The sequence below is a fragment of the Podarcis melisellensis genome (genome assembly GCF_964234715.1).
Source record: "Podarcis melisellensis genome assembly, chromosome: 2".
Classification (NCBI taxonomy): Eukaryota; Metazoa; Chordata; class Lepidosauria; order Squamata; family Lacertidae; genus Podarcis; species Podarcis melisellensis.
In genome coordinates, this window is record NC_138529.1 from 21014983 (window position 1) to 21037421 (window position 22439).

Here is a 22439-nt window from a genome sequence, read left to right on the forward strand (position 1 = left end):
CCTGGAGTCAGCACCCATGTTTTAACACCGTCTAAAACGCAGCCTTGTTACATAGCACCCTTGGTTGTCTCTCTTCTAATTATATTATTTGCATTGAAAGGAGACTTAAGAAAGGGCAGCTTGCACCACTGAACTTGTGTGGGTGATCTTGTGCATGGGGGGGGGGTGTGGAATGCAGTTGACTTGGGGAAAATCTCTTCCTTTTTTAGCCTTTCTGCCACAGCCTGTGCCTCAACAACTGGAGCCATCTCTACCATTGGGCAGAGTGAGGCACCTGCCCCAAAGGGGCAGATGCTGGGTACAGTGGTACCCCGGGTTACAGACGCTTCAGGTTACATACACTTCAGGTTACAGACTCCGCTAACCCAGAAATAGTACCTTGGGTTAAGAACTTTGCTTCATGATAAGAACAGAAATCGTGCTCTGGCGGCACAGTGGCAGCAGGAGGCCCCATTAGGTAAAGTAGTGCTTCAGGTTAAGAACAGTTTCAGGTTAAGAACGGACCTCAGGTTAAGTACTTAACCTGAGGTAAAGGTAAAGGGACCCCTAATCATTAGGTCCAGTCGTGACCGACTCTGGGGTTGCGGCACTCATCTCGCTTTATTGGCCGAGGGAGCCAGCGTACAGCTTCCGGGTCATGTGGCCAGCATGACTAAGCCGCTTCTGGCAAACCAGATGAGCGCACGGAAATGCCGTTTACCTTCCCGCCAGAGCGATACCTATTTATCTACTTGCACTTTGATGTGCTTTCGAACTGCTAGGTTGGCAGGAGCAGGGACCGAGCAACGGGAGCTCAACTCGTCACGGGGATTCGAACTGCCGACCTTCTGATTGGCAAGTCCTAGGCTCTGTGGTTTAAGCCACAGCGCCACCCGCGTCCCTTAACCCGAGGTACCACTGTACTGATGTTTTGTAGAACAGCTGCTGTGTGTCACATGGGCAGGTTTGCACCCCCTAACTTAACCTACTACGCTTGACAATAATGAACCATGCTGTCTCGGTCTAGTTGGCTTCTGTACATGAAATGGAATGGGTGCGTCTTGGAATAGCCCTGTCGATTATATGTCAAACAGTTTTATAAATGAGAGGGTGGTTCCCTCTCCCTGTGGCAAAACAAAACCTTGTTGCGTTCACAAGCTGTGTCAGGATATTGATTTCCTGGCCCTGTAAACAGCTGTTGGAGAAAGAGACTTCCTTCACATGCCAGGCACAGTATGAATTTATTGCCAGCCCTTCCTCATGCCCTATCTTTTGGCCAGCAATGTTTCATTACCTTAGCCCAAATTCAACAAAGTGAATCAAGCAGGCGCCTAGTGAACATTTGGCATGGAAACTCCCAAGAAATGTTTCCTTGTAGGGAAGGTTCATGGCTTGGTGCTACAGCACACACTTAGCATGCAAAAAGTCAGGTGACTCTCTGATTCCCTGCCAGATCACAGAAAGTCGGGAAAATATACAGTGGTACCTCAGGTTAAGTACTTAATTCGTTCTGGAGGTCCGTACTTAACCTGAAATTGTTCTTAACCTGAAGCACCACTTTAGCTAATGGGGCCTCCTGCTGCAGCCGCGCAGGAGGCCCCATCCTGTTCTCATCCTGAAGCAATGTTCTTAACCTGAAGCACTATTTCTGGGTTAGTGGAGTCTGTAACCTGAAGCGTATGTAACTGGAAGCATATGTAACCTGAAGTACCACTGTACCATGATAATCCTGAAAGGTCACTGCAGCCAATAAGGTAAAAAGTAAGGTAAAGGACCCCTGTTCAGTTAAGTCCAGTCAAAGGTGACTATGGGCTTGGAGCGCTCATCTGGCTTTCAGGCCCAGGGAGCCGGCGTTTGTCCACAGACAGCTTTCCAGGTCATGTGTCCAGTATGACTAAACCGCTTCTGGTGCAACGGGACACCGTGACGGAAGCCAGAGCATGTGGAAATGCCATTTACCTTCCCGCCGCAGCGGTACCTATTTATCTACTTGCACTGGTGTGCTTTTGAACAGCTAGGTTGGCAGAAGCTGGGACAGAGCAATGAGAGCTCACTCCGTCTTGGGGATTCGAACCGCCGACCTTCTGATCGGCAATCCCAAGAGGCTCAGTGGTTTAGACCACAGCACCACCTGCGTTCTGGATCTGCCACTGCAGCCAATAATGGGATATATTCACTGAAGGTCTGACGTGGAATAAGCTAGCTTCCTGGGCTCCTTTTGTGCTGCAGTACAGTGCTCCCTTCTGCTGTATGCAAACAGGTTACTAAGGGCAGTTCCGCTCCTTTTAGTTGCCCCTCAGTTGCTCAAGCTAATAGAGTATATTGGGGCTTGTTCCCATTGGATAGGGCTGGAGATTTCCTCCTGTCCTTGCTGGTGAATTTACATTCTTATCTTTCCATAACAAGCTGCCCATGTGTGCTTTTCTGCACTTAGTTGATGAAGGGCGTATGTCAAGGAAAGCTGCCGTATCTCATAACCTCCAGAAACATCTGTTTTCCAACTCACAACACGTATTTAAGGCTGCGAGTCTATGACATTTACCTAGGAATAAGTGCTATGGAACCTCATAAGACTCAAAAGCATACAAGACGTGTGACTGTTGTTTTCAAAATCAGAAGCGCTGCTGCTGAAGGGATGTAGCTCAGAAGGTCCAGGCTCAAGCCCTGGCAGCTCCAGGGAACCCCTGGGACTCCTGCCAGAAATTTTGGAGAGCTGTTGCCAGCCAGCACAGACAGTACTGTGTTATATGGATCAATGGTCTGGCTCCGTATAAGGCAGCTTCCTATGCTGCTATGCTTTAAAGCCAATGTAGGGAACCTTTGGTCCTCCAGATGTTGCTGAACTACAACTCTGATCATCCCTGGCCATTGGCTGTGCTTGCTATGGGTTGATGGGAAATGTAGTTCAGCAATCTCTGGAAGGCCACAAGTTGCCCATGCCTGCTTTAGAGGAACACCCACCACTGCGCACTGCAGTGGCATTTTTATTTTTTTTATATAATTTTATTTTTGACAAAGTAATAATCATAAATAAATACAGATAAAAATGTGCACCCCACCACCGAGACCATTCCATTGTAACTATCCAGCCTCCCAAAATTGCGATGGTTTGACCCCTTTTCCATTTTAACAGTACAAATTCTACAAACACCTTCCATATCTCCTCAAAATCATTTCTCCTGCATATTCCCCGTCTTACCTTAATGGCACATGTTAATTTATCATTAATAGGTATATCCCACACGTCTTTATACCATTCTTCCATTTTATATTCTGCTTGCCCCTTCCACTTCCTAGCTATCATGAAGCTGTCAATAAATTTGTGAGCAAGTCCTTCATAGCCTGCGAACCTTCCACCCCATCGTAAATTGATAATAATGTTACCTCTGGACTTTTGGTCGGCTACAGTGGCATTTTAAAACCCATATCCATCCCATTTTAAAACATTAAAAACACACATTTTTTTTAATTTTAATAAAGCTATAAATAACCCCCCCATTTCCTGCAATGCACACATAACATAGACAATAATGGCAATGAGGTCATTTGGATGAAAGGCAGGCTTGTGATTAGGATATAAATTTTATATGGAGGACCGGGAAGGGTGTATTGGAGGTAATATCAATCTGCATATCAACGAGAACATGGGAGTCCAACAAGCTGCAGATTCCCCAAATAGAAGACTCGTCTACAGAATTGCGCTAGGTGGCGATACCAGACCTGAAGGGTAATGTAGTAGCAGGGATATATTATTGTCCCCCAAACCAAAATGCCCAGAGTGATTCTAAGATAGAGAAGGAAATGAAGGAGGGATCCAAAAGTGCAATATTAGCTGGTGACCAACTTTTTGCCCTCACTACCTTCACATCAGTGTTCGAAACTCCCATTGTTCCTGTTAAGTTGTGGGTGAACATATCAGACGACACAGCGATTCTTCAAACAGCTCTTGTTTACTCACAGAACAGAACAGAACTGAACTGAAGGGTTCAGCCAGCCTGCTTATATAGAGCTCCACTACAACGCAACTGTAACACTTTCTGTAACTATCCAATCACTGAACGTCACTTTCAATCCCTTATTTGCATATGTGGACCTGAGTGAAAACTATCTACAGTATCCCCCTGCTGGCCCAGGGTGAGAAATTCAGTACATAACAGTTCCAGGTGCATTTTGCAACAGGGGATTTCATTAGTGCAAGCTGATTTTTGAGCTCTGGGCACAGTACCGCACCTGAGATTTCAGATTAAAACTACAGAGTGGAAGGAAAGGAGGGCCTTTTTCTGCCTCCCCACTTCCAGCTACTCTCTGAAGACTGGAGAAGAGACCCTCTTAAGTATATTAAGGGGATGGACAGGGGAAGGACTGGACCACGTGAAAAATGAATGTAAGATTTTAGCTGCAGTTCATTTATTTTCAGCTTTGTATTATTGTTCTATATATTAAAAAGTGCCTAGGCATTTTGTTGTTGCACCCACAACCTAGGTTTAAGGTGCCATTTAGCTCCTAGTTTTCATATTTCAGTTTCTAACACTGCTTCGCATAGACAAAGCATATGCATATTCCAGTCATGACAAAAAGGCAAAATTTCTAGATGCCCTAAATGACTGTGTCCTAGAACAGTTGGTCACATAACCAACAAGAGGGGAGATGACTTAATATTAAGCCCAGGACCTGGTAAGAGATATAAGTGTAACTGAATTGGAAACAGCGACCATAGTACTATTAAATTCAACATAGATGTAGATGGACAATTGCCAACAAAGTCCCACCCAGTCACATTTGACTGCCAAAGAAATTTTTTTGCCAAAAATGAGGTAAAAAAGAAGTTGAAGTGGAAAGTCAAGAGGGTCAAATCTCTCCAGAATGCTTGGGGGTTGTTCAAAACCATAATAATAGAAGTTTAGCTAGAATATATACTGCAAATCAGAAAAAGTACCACCAGGCCTAAGAGGATCCTTGTGTGATGAGCAGAGTTAATAAAGCTATTAAAGGCAGGAAGAGACCAAAAGGAAGAAATATTGGCAAAAGAAATCTAAGAAGACTATAAGGGATGCAGAATATGTAAGTACCGGTAAGTATTTAGCTGAAGAACAACAACAAAATAATTGCATTAGAGGCAGATGAGCAGCCAGGGAGGTGGCTGGACTTTTCAAAGACAAGGAAGTCAGAAGGATGCTAAAGGAGGAAATGAATATTGCAGAACTTTGCATATGTCTCCTCAGAGGGAGGTGTAGCGCAGGTTCCTGTATGTAAAGTAGCGTCCTCAGGAAAAACAAAGTCTGAGCAACTGACGAAACTAATGGTGATAAGATCCCAAGTTAGTAGACTTATAATGACAACTTGGAAACTGGCAACGCTTAATTAATTAATTGCATATATCTTCACAGTGGAAAGAGTGGGGCAGATCCCTGTAACTAAATTAGTTCCTCAGGAAAGAATGAGGAACTTATGCAACAAAAATTCTAACACCTACTGACAATTTTAAAACTGGCAGATTTGTCCGTTCCGGAAGGCATCCACCCAAATATTCTTAAAGAACATTGTTGATCTTATAACAAAAATATTCAGCTTGTCCCTAAGTTCAGCGTCCGCACCAAGGACTACAAAGTGGTCAGTTTTAAAATCAGAGCAAGATGAGATATGGGAAATTACAGGCTACTTAGGTGGCGCTGGTGGCGCTGTGGGTTAAACCACAGAGCCTAGGACTTGCCGATGAGAAGGTCGGCGGTTCGAATCCCCATAACGGGGTGAGCTCCCGTTGCTCGGTCCCTTCTCCTGCTCCTGTTTGAAAGGACGTCAAAAGTGTAAGTAGATAAATAGGTATCGCTCTGGCGAGAAGGTAAACGGTGTTTCCATGCTCTGCTCTGGTTCACCAGAAGCAGTTTAGTCATGCTGGCCACATGACCCGGAAGCTGTATGCCAGCTCCCTTGACCAATCAAGCGAGATGAGCGCCGCAATCCCAGAGTTGGCCACGACTAGACCTAATGGTCAGGAGTCCCTTTACCTTTACCTTTACCTAGGTTAATATCTGATCTGGGAAAACTGGAGGAAAACATTATTAAAGCTAAAATTACCAAAATTAACAGGGTTGGGGAAGCTGGGGCTCTCCAGTTGCTGAACATCAACTCCCATCATCCCTTACCATTGATTGGGAGTTGAGAGTCCTCCATCTGCCAGGTCACAACTTCCTCATACCTGGCACAATGCTGTTATACAAATCTATGGTGCAATCACACTTGGGATACTGTGTGCTGTTCTGGTCACCTTACCTAAAAATAAAAAAAAGACATAGCAGAGCAGGAAAGGGGTTAGAAAGGGCAAACTAGATGGCACAACAGAGATGGCACAACTTCCCTATGACTAAAGGTTACGACATTTGGGCCTTTTAGGAATTTTCATAGTTGGGGGAAAACAACTAAGGAGGGAACATGACAGATGTGCATATGTTTATTATGCAGTACCTGGGTTGTTGTGGGATGTGGGTGGCACTGTGGGTTAAACCACAGAGCCTAGGGCTTGCCGATCAGAAGGTCAGCGGTTCGAATCCCCGCGACAGGGTGAGCTCCCGTTGCTCAGTCCCTGCTCCTGCCAACCTAGCAGTTCGAAAGCACCTCAAAATGCAAGTAGATAAATAGGTACCGCTCCGGCGGGAAGGTAAACGGCGTTTCCATGCACTGCTCTGGTTCGCCAGAAGCGGCTTAGTCATGCTGGCCACATGACCCGGAAGCTGTACGTCGGCTCCCTTGGCCAATAAAGCAAGATGAGTGCCGCAACCCCAGAGTCGGCCACAACTGGACCTAATGGTCAGAGGTCCCTTTACTTTACCTTTACATGGGTTGTTGGGTGTGGGGGGTACCCCTTTGGGGTGGTCATGCTGTGCTCCTTCTGAGGTAGTTTATCCACCTTTGGTCCTCCCTTATCCTAGTTCCTAAGACGGTTGGATGGCACCTTGTATTCCTCCTTCCAGCAACTCCTGCAGCCAAGCTGGTACCAAATGTATCACTTTGCTTTCCTTTGGACCACATCGGCGAAGCCGAGAGTGAGAGTCTTGTCGTCTGGGCATCCCAGGACCTCCATACACACCGACCAGGGAGGTCACCTCGGTTGCTGCTAACACATTGGCTCAACTTCACCCCCAGAGGCACACTCCATTGTCTCTCTAGACATGCAAACGACACGGGTGTGGGGAGAAAGTAGACAGAGGAAAGAGCCAGCGCAGCGTAACGGTTAAGCATGTTGGGACGGGGACCTGGGAGGGTAATAATAATAATAATAATAATAATAATAATAATAATAATTTATTTATACCCCACTCTTCTGGCTGGGTTTCCCCAGCCACTCTGGGTGGCTTCCAACAGAACACTAAAATACAATAACCTATTAAACATTAAAAGCTTCCTTAAACAGGGCTGCCTTCAGATGCCTTCTAAAAGTTTGGTAGTTATTTTTCTCTTTGACATCTGGTGGGTGGGCGTTCCACAGGGCGGGTGCCACTACCGAGAAGGCCCTCTGCCTGGTTCCCTGTAACTTGGCTTCTCATAGCGAGGGAACCGCCAGAAGGCCCTCAGCGCTGGACCTCAGTGTCCGGGCAGAACAATGGAGGTGGAGACACTCCTTCAGGTATACTGGACCGAGGCCATTTAGGGCTTTAAAGGTCAGCACCAACACTTTGAATTGTGCTTGGAAACGTACTCGGAAACAGGCAAGGTTTTGAATTCCCGCTCGGCCAGGAAGCTCACCTTGGGTCAGCTTCTTACCCCAATCTACCTCACAGGGTTGTTGTGAGGGTGAAATGGGTAGGAGGAGAAGCACGTAGACAACGCCGCCTTGACAGCCTTTGAAGAGAAAGGCGGCATATAAGTACAATAAATAAATAAGCATTCTACTCCAGTCCTTTCTCATCAGGCCAGAATTTGGGGCCAGCCTGTTGGAGATGCAAAAGGGATAATGCTTCTCTAAAACATATGTTTTTTCATTGTCCTATATTGAAATATTTTTGGCATAGGGTAGCTGAAACCATCAGCAGAACCATACGGAACAACCTCACATTTACAGAGCAAAATATCCTATTGAATTATATACCCAGCACCTGCAACCTTACAAAAGGACAAGATGAGTGGAATCTCGTGCCCTTACCACAGCAAAAAGACAAATCCTGAGGAATTGGAAAAATAAAAAGGCGGCTCCCTTCTAAGTTTGAAGACTCACAACATATGAACAACTTGCATATAAACACAGACTTGCCATGGACAAATTTGGAATCCATTCTTACAAATACTGTAATAGGTTAAGATCTGGTGAAGTACAATAACAATCTTGTACAGTATACAGTTTCGGGGAAGCCCCTTTATTTTTCCTTCTACACGGGTTCTGTTTCTCTTTTTCTTTCCTCTCTTTTATTTACGTCTCACAATGCTTAGTGCACATAGAATTATGTACTTTTTGAACTTTCAATAAAGATGTTTTTATTTTATTTTTATTTATTTTAAAGAACCTGGGGCGCCAGCCAGAGACACTGAGAATCGGGGACGGAAGAATACTGTTGCTCTCCGCCGGCGCCTGCTTGCCCGGCCCGGCCTTGGGCTTCATTTTGGGCGGGAGGGCGGCCTCTTCCTCCGCTTGCCAAGCCGCGAGGGCGGAGCCAAGAGGGCGCAGCACCTGCGCAACAGAAAACTCCACGCGGCTCACGGGAGCATCTTCCAGGCGGGCAACGCGGCCAGCTGGAGCTCTCGCCTGCTGCGCGCAACTCAGGGAGCCGCGGGGGATTCCGTGTCCGAGGCGGCAGCTCTTTTTGGGGCCGCGGGCCCTTTAAATCTCTCCTGCTTCGGTGGGCGAGGACTTTCGTTTTCTGTCGTCGCTGCCCCCCGCCCCCCCCGCATCGATCCCACCTCCTCCTCCTCTTAAAGGAGAACAGCGCTCGGCCGCCGCTGCGTCACGGAGACGGACCTTTCCCGGGAGGACCGGCCTGACTTGAAGGTGGGAGGAAAAGGAATCCACATGGGCAAAGATGCCCTGGGGGGTGAAGTGGGGCGAAAGGAGGGGGGGAGGGAAGAGCCTGGCTTTGAGTGGCATCTGGTTTTTTTGGGGGGGGGGTTGTGCTGACGCGTCCCCTGCCTCTTATGGGGGCTGCTCTTTTTTACGAGGATGTGCGTGGAAAAGTAGAGCCAACTCCCAGGAGGTCCCTTCGCCTCCGCCCCTATAAAATATTTGAAGGGGACATCCCCCCCCAAGTTATGGGGAACTCCCATTAAAATGTGCCATGTCATGTGATCGATTATGCAGGGAGGGGCTTACCAGACTTTTAAACACTCCCTCGCCCCCCCAAAAAAAATTATATTCAGGTTAGCACCCCGGAGCGCAATGCAGTTCAGCAGGGATGCTAACCTGAATATAATTTGGGGGGGCGAGAGGGGTGTTAATTACATCCAAATTACACGTGCATTATCGTCTTTATAGGGTTGCCAGTTTAAACAAAGTCTTCCTCTTCACAATAATATTCCATTTTTTAAAATGGATCTGGAAGGTAGCCCGTTATGGTTCCTTAGAGTCAAACATCTGTCACAGCTCTGTTTCTGTGGATGTGTCTTGCTGGCCCTGGGCCTTTTTTCTCCAGCCTCTCAGAAGCGTTTATCCTTCAGCATTTTGTGCAGAGATAGTTTCCTAAATCCGAGTGAGAACCTCTGGCGACTTTTGGGTGCTGTAGCAGCATTTCGTGGAGCTTCCTAGGAGACCTTTGTATGTGGGGATTGTTCTCAAAAGCCTGCGATGTTATTATATCCATCTATCTACTTCTGTATTGCACAGGATGGATATGGTGCAGTGCCGGATTTACATATAAGCTAAACAAGCTATAGCTTAGGGCCCCACTCTCTTGGGGGCCCCCAAGAAATTTAAAGGAAAAAAACCCTGGATGTACATTTCCAAAATATAAGTTAAAAATAAATAAAATAAAACCTACATACAGCAACAGTGTTTTGTGTTGTGTAGGCTCCTGTTTGTTATGTGCAAATGGCTTTAGATACCTATTAGGTCCATAAATTACCATATAGCATATATTCAACACAGAAAACAGTGACAATTTGTTGTTGATAAAGGACAGCTGGACATATAAAGGGCCCCATTACCTTCAGTAGCTTAGGGCCTCATCAAGCCTAAATCCGGCTCCGGGTACACATATAAAAAGTAGTAGTCTGATCACTTTTCACCTAGTTTTTTTTATTCATTTTCTAGGAAAGGTTATCTCTTGAGAATATTTATTGCAGGGAAAGGTGTTGGTCCCACTATCAGCTTGCTGTGACTTTCCTTTTAATAGACTGCTTTTTACAGCAGCCTAACATGCAGCAAGTAGCGATAAAGCGATGGAAAAACATTAACCTGTGTTAACTTACGTATTTCAGGCTGTTAGGACACAGCCAGAACCAATACAAGAGTAAAATAAAAGAAAGTATGTAAGGGAAATGTCATGCTAACCAGGTCTCGCCAGGACAAGCGGGCAAATTCAGAATGGGCCTCAAGTTGCATTATCTCATTTCCTTGCTAATAATTAGATGTTGTTTTCATCCAGCCGAGTAAGTAAATAATAACTGATCATACCATGTATTCTGTATGCATTTTATTAAAACTTTAAATTAAGGTCGGCATTTTTAGCTGGTCTCCGAGAAGCCATTTTGCTGCCTTAGGGGTGTTTTCTTGCCTCTCTTGGCTGATGTGGAATTAAATGGCTACAACACAACCTGTACGTTTTAGAACTACAAATATAAGGAGCGAAACGGGTCTCCAATATTGGAAATAGGAAGCCTATTGATGATTAGCATAAAGGAAACTAGGAACATGTAGAGCAAAGCTGAAATAATGCAGAACACTGTAATTATATACATATTTTCATAGAAGTAAATTCCTTTGGGCTTGATGGCACTCACTTCTGAGTAAACAAGGGTTGGGCTGCACGTACCTCTTAATTAATAAGAATCTATTAAGAGAGAGGGACGCGGGTGGCGCTGTGGCTTAAACCACAGAGCCTAGGACTTGCCGATCAGAAGGTCGGCTGTTTGAATCTTCGCGAGGGGGTGAGCTCCCGTTGCTCGGTCCCTGCTCCTACCAACCTAGCAGTTCGAAAGCACACCAGTGAAAGTAGATAGATAGGTACCGTTCCGGCGGGAAGGTAAACGGCGTTTCCGTGTGCTGCTCTGGTTCGCCAGAAGCGGCTTAGTCATGCTGGCCACATGACCCGGAAGCTGTACGCTGGCTCCCTCAGCCAATAAAGCGAGATGACCCCAGAGTCGGCCATGACTGGACCTAATGGTCAGGGGTACCTTTACCTTTATTAAGAGAGAGGTAAATACTGTGCAATGGAAGTTAAGTAAAGACTCTGGTTGGTTCAATAATTTTTAAAATGTTGAAAGTGAGCTTACACTTTCTTATCTCAGTTAATAATCCAACCACAGCATTCTGCACTAGCTGTGCATCTTCAAAAGCAGCCCAATACCTTGCAATAGTCTAACTTGGAGTATCAGAGCATAGACAACTGAGGCCAGACTGTCCGTGTGGCAACTGAATTTCCAGCTGATGGGCAGCTCTGTGTTGTCTGGTGCAAATCCTGTCTGACTTTTCCTGTTGTATGTAGGAATTGGGAAGATGCTGCTGTCCAAACCCAGCAGGAATGGCTTCTGCATCCTTCATAGAACACACTGGTAAGGAGCATGGACTATTTACATCAACTCTGTGTTTCTTCTGAAAGGAGATTTTGATCTTTAACTTGCTATCCAAGGTGGACATCTTTCCTTTCTGTTTTGACCTCTCAAAATCCTGACATGGACTCAAAAAGCTGCTGCCTGTGGGGTTTTTGGCAAATGAGTCAGGCCAAAATATTGCGAAAGTAAATAAAAAACAATACTGTTTTTATTGGAACAATTGGCAAATAGGGGGCAAGCTCCTAAGTGCATAGGGCTCTTCTCTAGGGTAAGGAAGGCTTAGAGACAATATAGTAGTAAAAGCTCTAGTGTGGAAAGTTGTTGAGTTTCTTAGGAAATAAAATTTCATGGCTGACATTCCTCCCTCAGATTGTTTCTTGGTCCCAAAGAAAAGCAGGGAGGTTGAAAGGGGAAAGCAAGTTTCCAACACACACAGGGAGAAAAGGCTTCTGTAATAAAAAAAATGCTGTATTTTTACTAATAAAAGTTCATGTCAAGCTAAGGCCTTTTTGCTATTCCTCCCTCTCTAGCTCTACTCTATAATTTCCACTCACATTGGCAATTTAAACCCCCATCCAGTCACATCCTACCAAGTCTCTTCCTTTCCAGCAGGCAGTATTGCTCCTGTGGCCTAAAAGGAAACAAAAAGACCTTGCAAAAAGACCTTACCTGAACTTTCCTAAAGAGCCTTTCCAGAGTATTTGTTTTGGCTCCTTACCCAGTTGTATATGGACTCTAATCTTATCTCCAAGTGCATCACTTCCCTTTCAATGTGACTTCTGCTTCTATGATCCTAGGCAAAGGATCTAGGTAGGGAGACTCCTTTTATCAGGTTTATAATTCCCTCTACCTTGCCTTGAGTGGAGGCAGGAGTTAAAGATTAATCATTGGTTGACCTGAGTGGAAATAGGCTACCTATGCTCTTGGTGTCTAGAAATCCCAGCAAAAAAATGTAATTATCTCAATCTCACAGGGTGGTTTTTTAGGATTTGTTTTGAAAGTCTGTGAATTCAAAATGTGGGATGATATTCAACTAAATAGTTGTGCTAGCGCATGGATTAGCTGTAGCGCAATGGGATTTCTACCTTCTCCCCACTCTGCCCCCCTCCTGCCATTACAAAACCTGCTACAAAGGGTTAGGGGGAACCCCCAGACCAGATTTAGGGGGTGCGCAGAAGAAGAAGAGGTGGAGAATGTTGCAAATTCTTCTTCTGGACAGAACGTTTTGCTTAGCACAACGTTGAGGACAACCCTTGGGATTTATTTCTATTGAGAAAAATGTTTAGGCTTCTTAATTATAAAACTTCCTAGGTTGCACACACAATATTATCAGTAAAACACATATAGAATCAGAATATAGATTCCTATAGAATCAGAAAAACTGTTTGAAGCAAAAAACACATAGCTAAATGATATGTCTGGGTAGGCTTGCTGTAATGTAAAAATCAGCAGGCATCTGAAACATGGTGGCGAGGGTACCTGCCTAATGAATTGCTGGGGGGGGAGTAAAGGAGGAGAATTTGGGAAGTATATGAATGTTGCAGTTTCTGTGAGGGTGGCAGCTGAGGACAGTGATCAGGTAGCTTTGCGGGGTGCTGATAATCTCCCCCACAGGAATCGCCACCCTGTTCTGACTCTCTTAAGAGAAGCGGCAAGCCTGTTTTTATAAACGATTACCATAAGGCTCTAGAAAGCTTCCTTATTTTATATGTCAGGTCTGGAATTTGCCAGATAACACGCTGCAGGTTGCAATTGCAGGCACACACTCTTCTTTAAAAAAAGAGAAAGGCACCTTTGCCAAGGAGTTAAGAATGGCAGCCTGGAAGCAGAACAAACTGCACTCATTTTCCTTTCTGCTTTGGCAAACATTTCCTAGGTTACTGGCCCACAGTCTTTCTTTAGGGAAGTTTAGGAAAGTTTTTATTGTTTGATCTTTTATTGTGTTTTTAATATCCTGTTGGAAGCCGCCCAGAGTGGCTGGAGAGGCCCGGCCAGATGGGCGGGTCATAAGTAATTAATAATCATCATCATCTTTGTTAAATTCCCTCCCTGTGTGTGAAGTGGGGAATATTGCGTTTGTCAGGCAAGGTTGCTCTTAATGGAAGGTACAGATTCCTTTGATTATGTTGTTGGGATCCTGGAAGACAGACTCTGTGCTGCCATAGCAAATTATCTCTTTTCCACCTTTGTCCTGCTCTGCAACTTATTTCTGCATCTTCTTCCCGTGTCCTTTTCCTGTATGTCTCTTAAGCCTGCAGGTAATGACACTGCAAAAAAGTACAATAGAACAGTGTTGTTTAACACTTCCGAAGTATATGCTGTAGATACCTTCTCTTCTAAGGTTTTGGCCTGCTTTGGTTACAGGTTGAGAGAGATGCCTTGGAGGCTCCACCCTCCAGCCTGCATGGCTTGGACAACCTCCCGCAACCATGGCACTTGGAACGATGCTGGCAGCACAAGGCGCAGGCTCATGGTAGCAGCAGGGGCCGGGCTGGGCCTAGGCACCATCTTGGCTTATGGAGATCACCGTCGGCGGGTGAGTGGGGCCGCTTGGGGAAGTGGGATGTGTAGTTGGCATTGGAAAATTCCATTCCATTAGTTGCAGACATCGAACTGTTACATGTCACTTGTCTGTTTACATACCAGCACAGCTTGCTGGGAACTTCCGTTGCTTGTATAGCTTTTGCTATTTCCCTGTCTCTCAGAGAAGACAAAGAGAGAGACGACATGTTTCTTTGTCCTGATTTATGATTAATAAATCCGTAGTTGTGGTATGCTTCTACAAGCCTCACACCTATTCTGTGTGCGCAGTTCGCTCTGGGTCGCTGATATATGTAGGAGCAGAGGCTGATGGGCCTTCGCAGCGGGATGGCTGGAAGGAGATGACCCAGCTGGGGCTAGCTAGCTTGCCTTGCGACCCTCTGCATGCCGACAGTGGGATGTGAAGAAAAGAAGAGCTAAATGTTGAGAGCTGGGCTGTTGTACAAAAAAAGCTCTTGGCACTGTGCCTGAACTTAAATTTGCAAGCAGCAAGGTGGGAGATGATAAAGGTAAGACTGCACCCCCACTTGCAACTCCCGGCTTCAGTTTGAGTGCTTTCGGGTTGCACTCCGCAGAGACCCCAAAGTAACGGAACGCGTTACTTCCGGGTTTCGCCGCTCGCGCATGAGCAGACGATCGAAGTGACGTCATGCACGGAAGCGGTGAATCACAGCACGCGCAGACGCGGGATGCATTCGCTTCAGGATGCGAACGGGGCTCCGGAACGGATCCCATTCGTATCCAGAGGGTACCATTGTAGTCCATTTATCCTCCATTAATTTATCTCATCCTCTTTGAAAGTCAAGGAAGTTAGTGACCATCACTAGGCCTTATGAAAACAAACTCCTGGATATAGCAATGTCTGAGTGTCCGACCAGACCCAGGAGGGGTAGTTAAAGGCCTAACAAATAGAGACGCCTTCCGAGAAACGTGGACCCCTTTCTTTAACAATGTTAATGACCAAAATCAAGACCTTCTTATACCAACTGCTCTATATTCTCAGTGGAGGGGCTACGTTCAGTAATATGCTTGAATGTGTAAGTGTTTGTCTAGAGACAAAGGATAAAACACATACCCTTAGATGTACAGTGGTACCTCGGGTTAAGAACTTAATTCGTTCTGGAGGTCTGTTCTTAACCTGAAACTGTTCTTAACCTGAAGCACCACTTTAGCTAATGGGGCCTCCTGCTGCCGCTCGGCCGCCGCTGCACAATTTCTGTTGTCATCCTGAAGCAAAGTTCTTAACCCGAGGTAATATTTCTGGGTTAGCGGAGTCTGTAACCTGAAGCGTATGTAACCCGAGGTACCACTGTACTGCTGTTTCGTGGTGATTGTGTTTGTATTTGTTTAAAAACCAATTAAAAATTGCTTAAGAAAAGGAAACAAGCTCCATAGTTCAACTATGGTTTGACAGGTTTCTCGTGTAAATAAGTGGGGCTTTTTGATCACGGCAGAAGAGTGCTAAGGACTGCAAAGAGCCCCTTGTTTCTCCTTTCTTAATGGCTTTCCCCTCTTGCTTCCCTACAGGCAGCTGAGCCTGAGACTCCAGCGCCCGCAGCTGGACCCCCATTTCCGGTCTTTACCCGGAAGGAGGTGGCTCGCCACAACAGCGAAGCGAGTCGGGTGTGGGTGACCTATGGCAGCGACGTTTTTGACATCACAGACTTCGTAGAGGTGCATCCTGGAGGCAAAAGTAAGATCCTCCTGGCGGCAGGGGGCGCTCTGGAACCGTTCTGGGCCCTCTACGCCATGCACAAGCAGGACCACGTGCTGGAGATCCTCCGTGGGTACAAAGTGGGGGAGCTGAGCCCCGAGGAGCCTCCACAGCCAACCCCGGGAGACCCATACGCCGAGGATCCCCAGCGGCACCCCGCCCTGCGGATCAACACCTTGAAGCCCTTCAATGCAGAGCCCCCCCTGGAGCTGATTGCCGAGAACTACCTGACTCCCAATGCGCTCTTCTTCAAGCGCAACCACTTCCCCGTGCCCGTGGTGGACCCCGCCACCTACCGGCTGCAAGTACAGAGTTCCGGTGGGCGGACGATGTCCCTATCTCTGCAGGACCTGAAGAGGAGATTTCCCAAGCACGAGGTGACCGCTACCCTGCAGTGCGCCGGCAATCGCCGGGCCGAGATGAACGCCATCAAGAACACCAACCGGCTGGGCTGGGGCGTTGGGGCCATAAGTAACGCGCGCTGGGGTGGGGCCCTGCTTCGGGATGTCCTGGCGGAAGCCGGGTACAAACCCGGCGACAAGGGGCACGTCTGTTTTGAGGGACTGGACAAGGATCAGAGCGGCACCGTTTACGGGGCCTCCATCCCTTTCAAGAAGGCCATGAGTCCCGACGGGGACGTCCTCTTGGCTTATGAGATGAACGGGGAGGAGTTGCCCCGGGACAACGGCTTCCCCCTCCGAGTCATTGCGCCGGGAATAGTCGGCGCTCGTAACGTCAAGTGGCTGGCCCGGATCACGGTGGGCCCGGAAGAAAGCCAGAGCCACTGGCAGCAGAAGGACTACAAAGGATTCTCCCCTTCCGTGACGTGGGACAATGTGGACTTCTCCAGCGCCCCTGCCATCCAAGATATGCCCGTGCAGTCGGCAATCACCGAGCCGGGCCCGGGAGCCTGCGTCTGCCCCGGGGAGCTCACGGTGAAGGGCTACGCTTGGAGTGGAGGGGGGCGAAGGGTGATCCGCGTTGATGTTTCGCTGGATGGTGGGAAGAGCTGGCACGTGGCCAAGCTCACCGGGAAGGAGCAGCTGCCTGGTCGAGCCTGGGCGTGGCAGCTGTGGCAGCTGGACGCCTGTGTGCCCGAAGGCACCAAAGAGATAGACATTGTCTGCAAGGCTGTGGATGCCAGCTACAACGACCAGCCCAACACAGTGGCGCCCATCTGGAACATTTTGGGAGTGCTCAACAGTGCGTGGCATCGGGTCCACGTCAGCGTGGGCGAGGAGTAAGAGGCTGAGTCGTGCCTCGTTGCCTGAAAGAAACAAAGGGTCTTAGATTGCGGTTCTGGTCCTTCTTTCTTCCAAGAGTACGTTTGCCTACATCCTCTTGGAGAAGAGAGTTAGCATCTGTTGTCACTCTGTAGCTACCACTGAGCTACAGCTTCCATCATTCCTGACCATCGACTTTGCTGGCTGGGACTGAAAGGAGTTGTAGTCCTTTGACAGCTGGAGGTCACCAGCTTGGCAAGCCCCGTTCAAGATGAAGGCCCTTTTACTACCTCTTCTCTAATTTCTCTGTCTTTTAAGGAAGCCCTTCTGCTGCCCTTTAGAATTCCTTATGCTTTTGTTTCTCGAGAGGCGAATGCGCACAACCTTCGCTGAGTTGCCTTCGTTATCTCCTGCGCTCTGCTCCTCCTCCTCCTCCTCAGGATTGCTTTCTCGTGGTTCTTGCCGCCGTTACAAGAGCTGTTCCCTCATTCCCCGCCCCTGCTCAGAAGACACGGTCGTGGGTGACCAGATGAAAAAGGAGGACAGAAATCTCGACTCTTTCGAAGAGGCGATTTCATCAGCCGTTTACCCGTTACAGGAGTCCTTTGCGTCCAGCAATCTAGCACAGTTTTCTATCTGTAATGAAAGGGGTCTGACAATCGCTTTTGTGAAACACTTAACTCCTGTCCTGGCAGGACTAAAAACACAGAGAGAATGGCTACTCTGCTTGCACATAAGAATGAGATTGGGAATAAAGGTAGTTTGCTCACATATGGGAATTCAGGTTTAGGAACACAGCATACAAAATAGAGGCATTGTGTGTTTGTGTGTACACCAAAACTAAATTTGAATGCTTAGTAGGTCAGATTGCACCTGGTCATATGGGGAGCTTAGATTTGTATGTGTGTGTGTGTGTGTCCAAGGAATTGGCTTTCTCCAGGGGCATTTCTCTTCTACCATGAACACTTTGTGCCTTCTCTATATGTGTGTGTGTGTTGGTGTGGTGTTTTTTTTTGGGGGGGGGAGGTGTTAGCCATGAAGCATTAAAATAACATCACAAACTTGCAGGAAAACAGTCATAGGTAAAACAGTGTAACATTTAGTTTAATTTCAGGACTTTTATTTTAACATCCACTTTTTGGAAAAGAAAAAAAAGCCCTGGGAAAACATTAAAGCTTTTTTAACCTGCCGCACAAAATATTGTAATGTAGGCAGGGCACCGCCAAGAAGCACCAGTGCTTTTGAACTGTGTCTGGAAATGCACTGGGAGCCAGTGCTGTGCATTTCAGTGTGTACCACCACCCACCCCGTCCAAAATTAGGTGTCGTCCCCCCACCGCCATTGCTGATCTTTCCCATCAGATCAGGACATCGTAGCTGCACCTCTTTTCTTTTTGTAGCCTGCGCCTGTTCAGGGCACGGCCAGCACCTGCCACGCACAAAAGCAGGTGTACACAATAAGTGCCTGGAGAGATTTTTCCACTGTGGATTTGTGAGTTTACGTGACACTCACTGTACTCTTGGTACCCCAGCATTTTGTGCCAGTTCTTGCTCTGACGTTTCAGGGTGGGGATGGAAAACTTTGCTATGGATGGATTTGGGTGAGTCTCCGACCTGCCCTTCCCAAGTATCTGAAGTGGTAATTGGAGGCCGGATTTGGAGAGCTTTGGGGAAATTAATCACATTCCAGACTGGAGACTCTGCCTACTAGCTTGTAAGCATTTTCCCTTTACAACACTTGCCAAGCTTCAAGAATCTGGTTTAGAGGGGTTAGGAAAAGCTTTCATCACACTATAAAAGACTTCTGTATCTATTCAGGGTTTTTGTCCTTGTTTTAATTTGCTGCTTCCCTCTGCTGGCCATGGTGGAAAATGTATTCATCTCATTCGTTTTTTTCTACTTTGCCTAGAGTTTCCATGATGACCTATTTGAGGCAGTGTACAAAAATGCTAAGGGATTCCTTCACCTCCTCCCTTCCACTAGTGCTGTAGGATTGCATATGGGGTGGGGCAGACAAGAGGATTTAATGGGTTGAATCCTGTTCAGGTGCCTTCATCTAAACTACAAGAAAGAAGATTCCACCTAAACATTAGGAAGAACTTCCTGACAGTAAGAGCTGTTCGACAGTGGAATTTGCTGCCAAGGAGTGTGGTGGAGTCTCCTTCTTTGGAGGTCTTTAAGCAGAGGCTTGACAACCATATGTCAGGAGTGCTCTGATGGTGTTTCCTGCTTGGCAGGGGGTTGGACTCGATGGCCCTTGTTGTCTCTTCCAACTCTATGATTCTATGATCTCACTGTATGGCTCCAGGAGATTCTCTTCCATAGCTCCACGTCCTGTTAACTCTTTAACAAGGCAAGACAATGGGGTGGTTGGTTTGGAACTACAACATGATTCAAATGGTGCTGGGTTACAGCCAGAAAATCAGGATATGCATGTACACCAGGGATCTCCCATGTTGCTGGGTTCCAACTCCCATCATCCCTCACCATTGGCCAAGCTGGCAGGGGCTGATGGGAGTTGGAGTTCAGCCACATCTGGAGGACCACAGGTTGTCCATCCCTGGCACTGTGCACAAAGCGCTTCCTGGGTAAGTCCCAGTCAGCCCAAGAGAGGAGGGTGACACCTGTTGGTTTGGAAGGCAAATTGGCTATTCAAGACTGCAAGGAGCTGGTGAGTGCCTGTTTTGTCACCCCTGCTTGTGGTAAAGGTAAAGGGACCCCTGACCATTAGGTCCAGTCGTGGCCGACTCTGGGGTTGTGGCGCTCATCTCGCTTTATTGGCCGAGGGAGCTGGCGTACAGCTTCCGGGTCATGTGGCCAGCATGACTAAGCTGCTTCTGGTGAACCAGAGCAGCGCACGGAAATGCCGTTTACCTTCCCGCCAGAGTGGTACCTATTTATCTACTTGCACTTTTGACGTGCTTTTGAACTGCTAGGTTGGCAGGAGTAGGGACTGAGCAACGGGAGCTCACCCCGTTGCGGGGATTCGAACCGCCGACTTTCTGATCGGCAAGTCCTAGGCTCTGTGGTTTAACCCACAGCACCACCCGCATCCCTCCCGCTTGTGGTAACAAACTTCAAAGTGTGGGGGGGGGGATGAGGAGCCTTATCAGGATCTGCCTCACAAGCCAAATTTGACAGGTGGGGCTGACCAAATGCCAAATCGCCTGACATCACAAACGACATTTTGGGGCTTTGAAGTCTGGAGTCGGCTTCAAAGCACCTCACTGGCAGCAAGGCACTGCTAAAGCGAAGATTTAGCACTTGGCTGCCTCTGAGGTTATTTGAAGTCCCAACCTGGGGACTTCAAAGCGTAGCCAAACTGAGTAGGATTTAACTCCCCCCTCCGCAGGGGTTAAATCCTGCTCAGTTTGGCAGGATTCAATGCAAACGCCTTCTTGATTCGGGAAGGGATTTGCATTTAAACCATTGCTAAGCAAAGGGAAACGCCTGGCACTTTTAGCAGGGGTTTCCCTCCTTAGTGCACACAGAAAACATTAGCGATAAGAGAGCCAATGGGAACTCGTCACAGGCTGCCTATAGTCAAGTTGAAGTTTATATGTTACAACAGTTGGCTTGCAACCTCTCCCTGTTCTGCTTTATCCCAAATTTATCAGGTGAAGTTTTCCACCCACTTAAGAGCAAGACTTGAGAACTCTGAGCTGTCAGGCATAAGATGGAAAGCAAGCCCGAGCAGTCTGTTTGAAAAATGGTCATCAACAGGCTGGTTTCCTAGAGCAGGTGTCCTAGAGCAGGTGTAAAGTGTGTTCTGAGTAGGTGGAGGAACCTCTCTGACTTTTGCGTGGCTGGAATGTAGCCCAGTGTTTCCCAAACTTGGCTCTCCAGCTGTTTGTGGACTACAGTTCCCATCATCCTTGACCTGCTAGTTAGAGATGATGGGAGTTGTAGTCCAACAACTGCAGGAGACTCAAGTTTGGGAAACCCTGATGTAGCCTACTGTACAAAAGTAAGAGCTACATTCAATGATCCGCCCAGATTTGCCTCTGGCCCACCCCACCACTGGCAAGCACCCCTCCCCTCAAAGGCTGTACACAAGGGAACATGCCCTTAAGCTGAAAAAGCTTCCCCTTTTGCATGGGAGTAGTTCTTAAAATCAGATACCTTTTAATATCTCCACACTGCACAGGGGAAACTATAATATTTTTTTACTGTGTAATGGCTCCTTCTTTGTCCTCATTTGAAAGCTGATGAGTGTGATAAAATATTGCATTTGTTCTGTTAATTTTGCATAGGGTAAGAATCTATATTTTGTAGTAGTCCTTAATAAATGCTCCGGATTTTATCTCTCTTCTTTTTGTTTCCACCTGTGTTATGTACATCTCTTCTTCCTTGCTTGTAAGGTTATAGGCAGGTCCATCTCTTGCTCTGCTTTTGAACTTCATTCAGACATAAAAGCCCAGGATAAATTAACAATGCTGCATTTGAGAATTCCACACCCAATGGGAACCACCTGTAATCTGAAACACTCTTTAGTTTGAGGTACATCCGCTTAATTTCAGGGGAACTTGCCTTCAGTCTGCAGTGTGTATTCTTATTAGTTTAATCTATACTCTGCTCTTGCAACAGGCCCGTTATGGAAGCCACAGCCATAATTATATAATTATTGGGGGTGCTGTACCACTAGATTTCCTGCATCAGCAGGCGATTGGAGTAGATTATATCTAACGACCCATCCACCTTTCTGTTTCTGTAATAATCAGTATATGTACTTTGGTAACTGCTTGAGTGGGATTCATCTGAAGATGAATGGGAGCTCCCTGCGCAAGGACTTGCAACGGAGCCTTCTCCCCTCTCCCCCTGTGCCCCCTGAAATTGGCTTGGGGGTGTCATGAGGGGTGATTGTTCCATCTGGTATGCTGAAATGCTTGCACAGAAGGAATATTCAGCATAGTACAATGTCACACTGGCTCTATTAGGTGTATGTCAGTTGGCAGATTGCTTATAACTTAATTAATTTCCTCTCGACTGTTAATTTTGTCAGCTGACCCCATTGGGGTCTCATTTGCAGGGATCCCCATAACTGGAAGCTTTCTATCTTATTCTTGTCCGGACAATCTGATGTTTGCTTCTCACAATGGCGAGTTAGATGCCACTAGGATGCAGCCAGGACACGATGAGGACAATAGCCAACTTCCTTATTTGCTCCCCCAGTAACTGGTATTCAGTAGCATACTAGTGGTAGAAGTCAACCGGTTCTTCGACAAGGTTGTAGTGGGCCTGCCCAGGATCTGGTGGCATATCAAGGGTGAGAGGATAGCCTTGAATGCAACA

At 46.9% G+C, this 22439-nt stretch overlaps 1 protein-coding gene and 2 long non-coding RNA genes across 3 annotated transcripts; 2 read left to right on the forward strand and 1 right to left on the reverse strand.

Moving 5' to 3' along the window:
- Positions 1-8642: 8642 nt before the first annotated feature.
- On the forward strand, positions 8643-17917 carry SUOX (sulfite oxidase). Its single transcript, XM_081898721.1, has 4 exons — positions 8643-8956; positions 11604-11670; positions 14035-14206; positions 15739-17917. Exons 2-4 carry the CDS (start codon positions 11615-11617, stop codon positions 17167-17169), a joined length of 1659 nt encoding a protein of 552 aa, XP_081754847.1. The 5' UTR covers positions 8643-8956; positions 11604-11614; the 3' UTR covers positions 17170-17917.
- Positions 17918-18055: 138 nt separating this feature from the next.
- LOC309363008 lies at positions 18056-19576 on the reverse strand. The gene is made up of 2 exons (XR_014165144.1): positions 19443-19576; positions 18056-19208 (listed from the first exon to the last, which is right to left on the reverse strand). It is a non-coding gene; the product is annotated as an uncharacterized lncRNA (long non-coding RNA).
- A 1160-nt stretch (positions 19577-20736) lies between these two features.
- On the forward strand, positions 20737-21450 carry LOC309363015. Its single transcript, XR_014165154.1, has 2 exons — positions 20737-20843; positions 20884-21450. It is a non-coding gene; the product is annotated as an uncharacterized lncRNA (long non-coding RNA).
- The last annotated feature ends 989 nt before the right edge of the window (positions 21451-22439 follow it).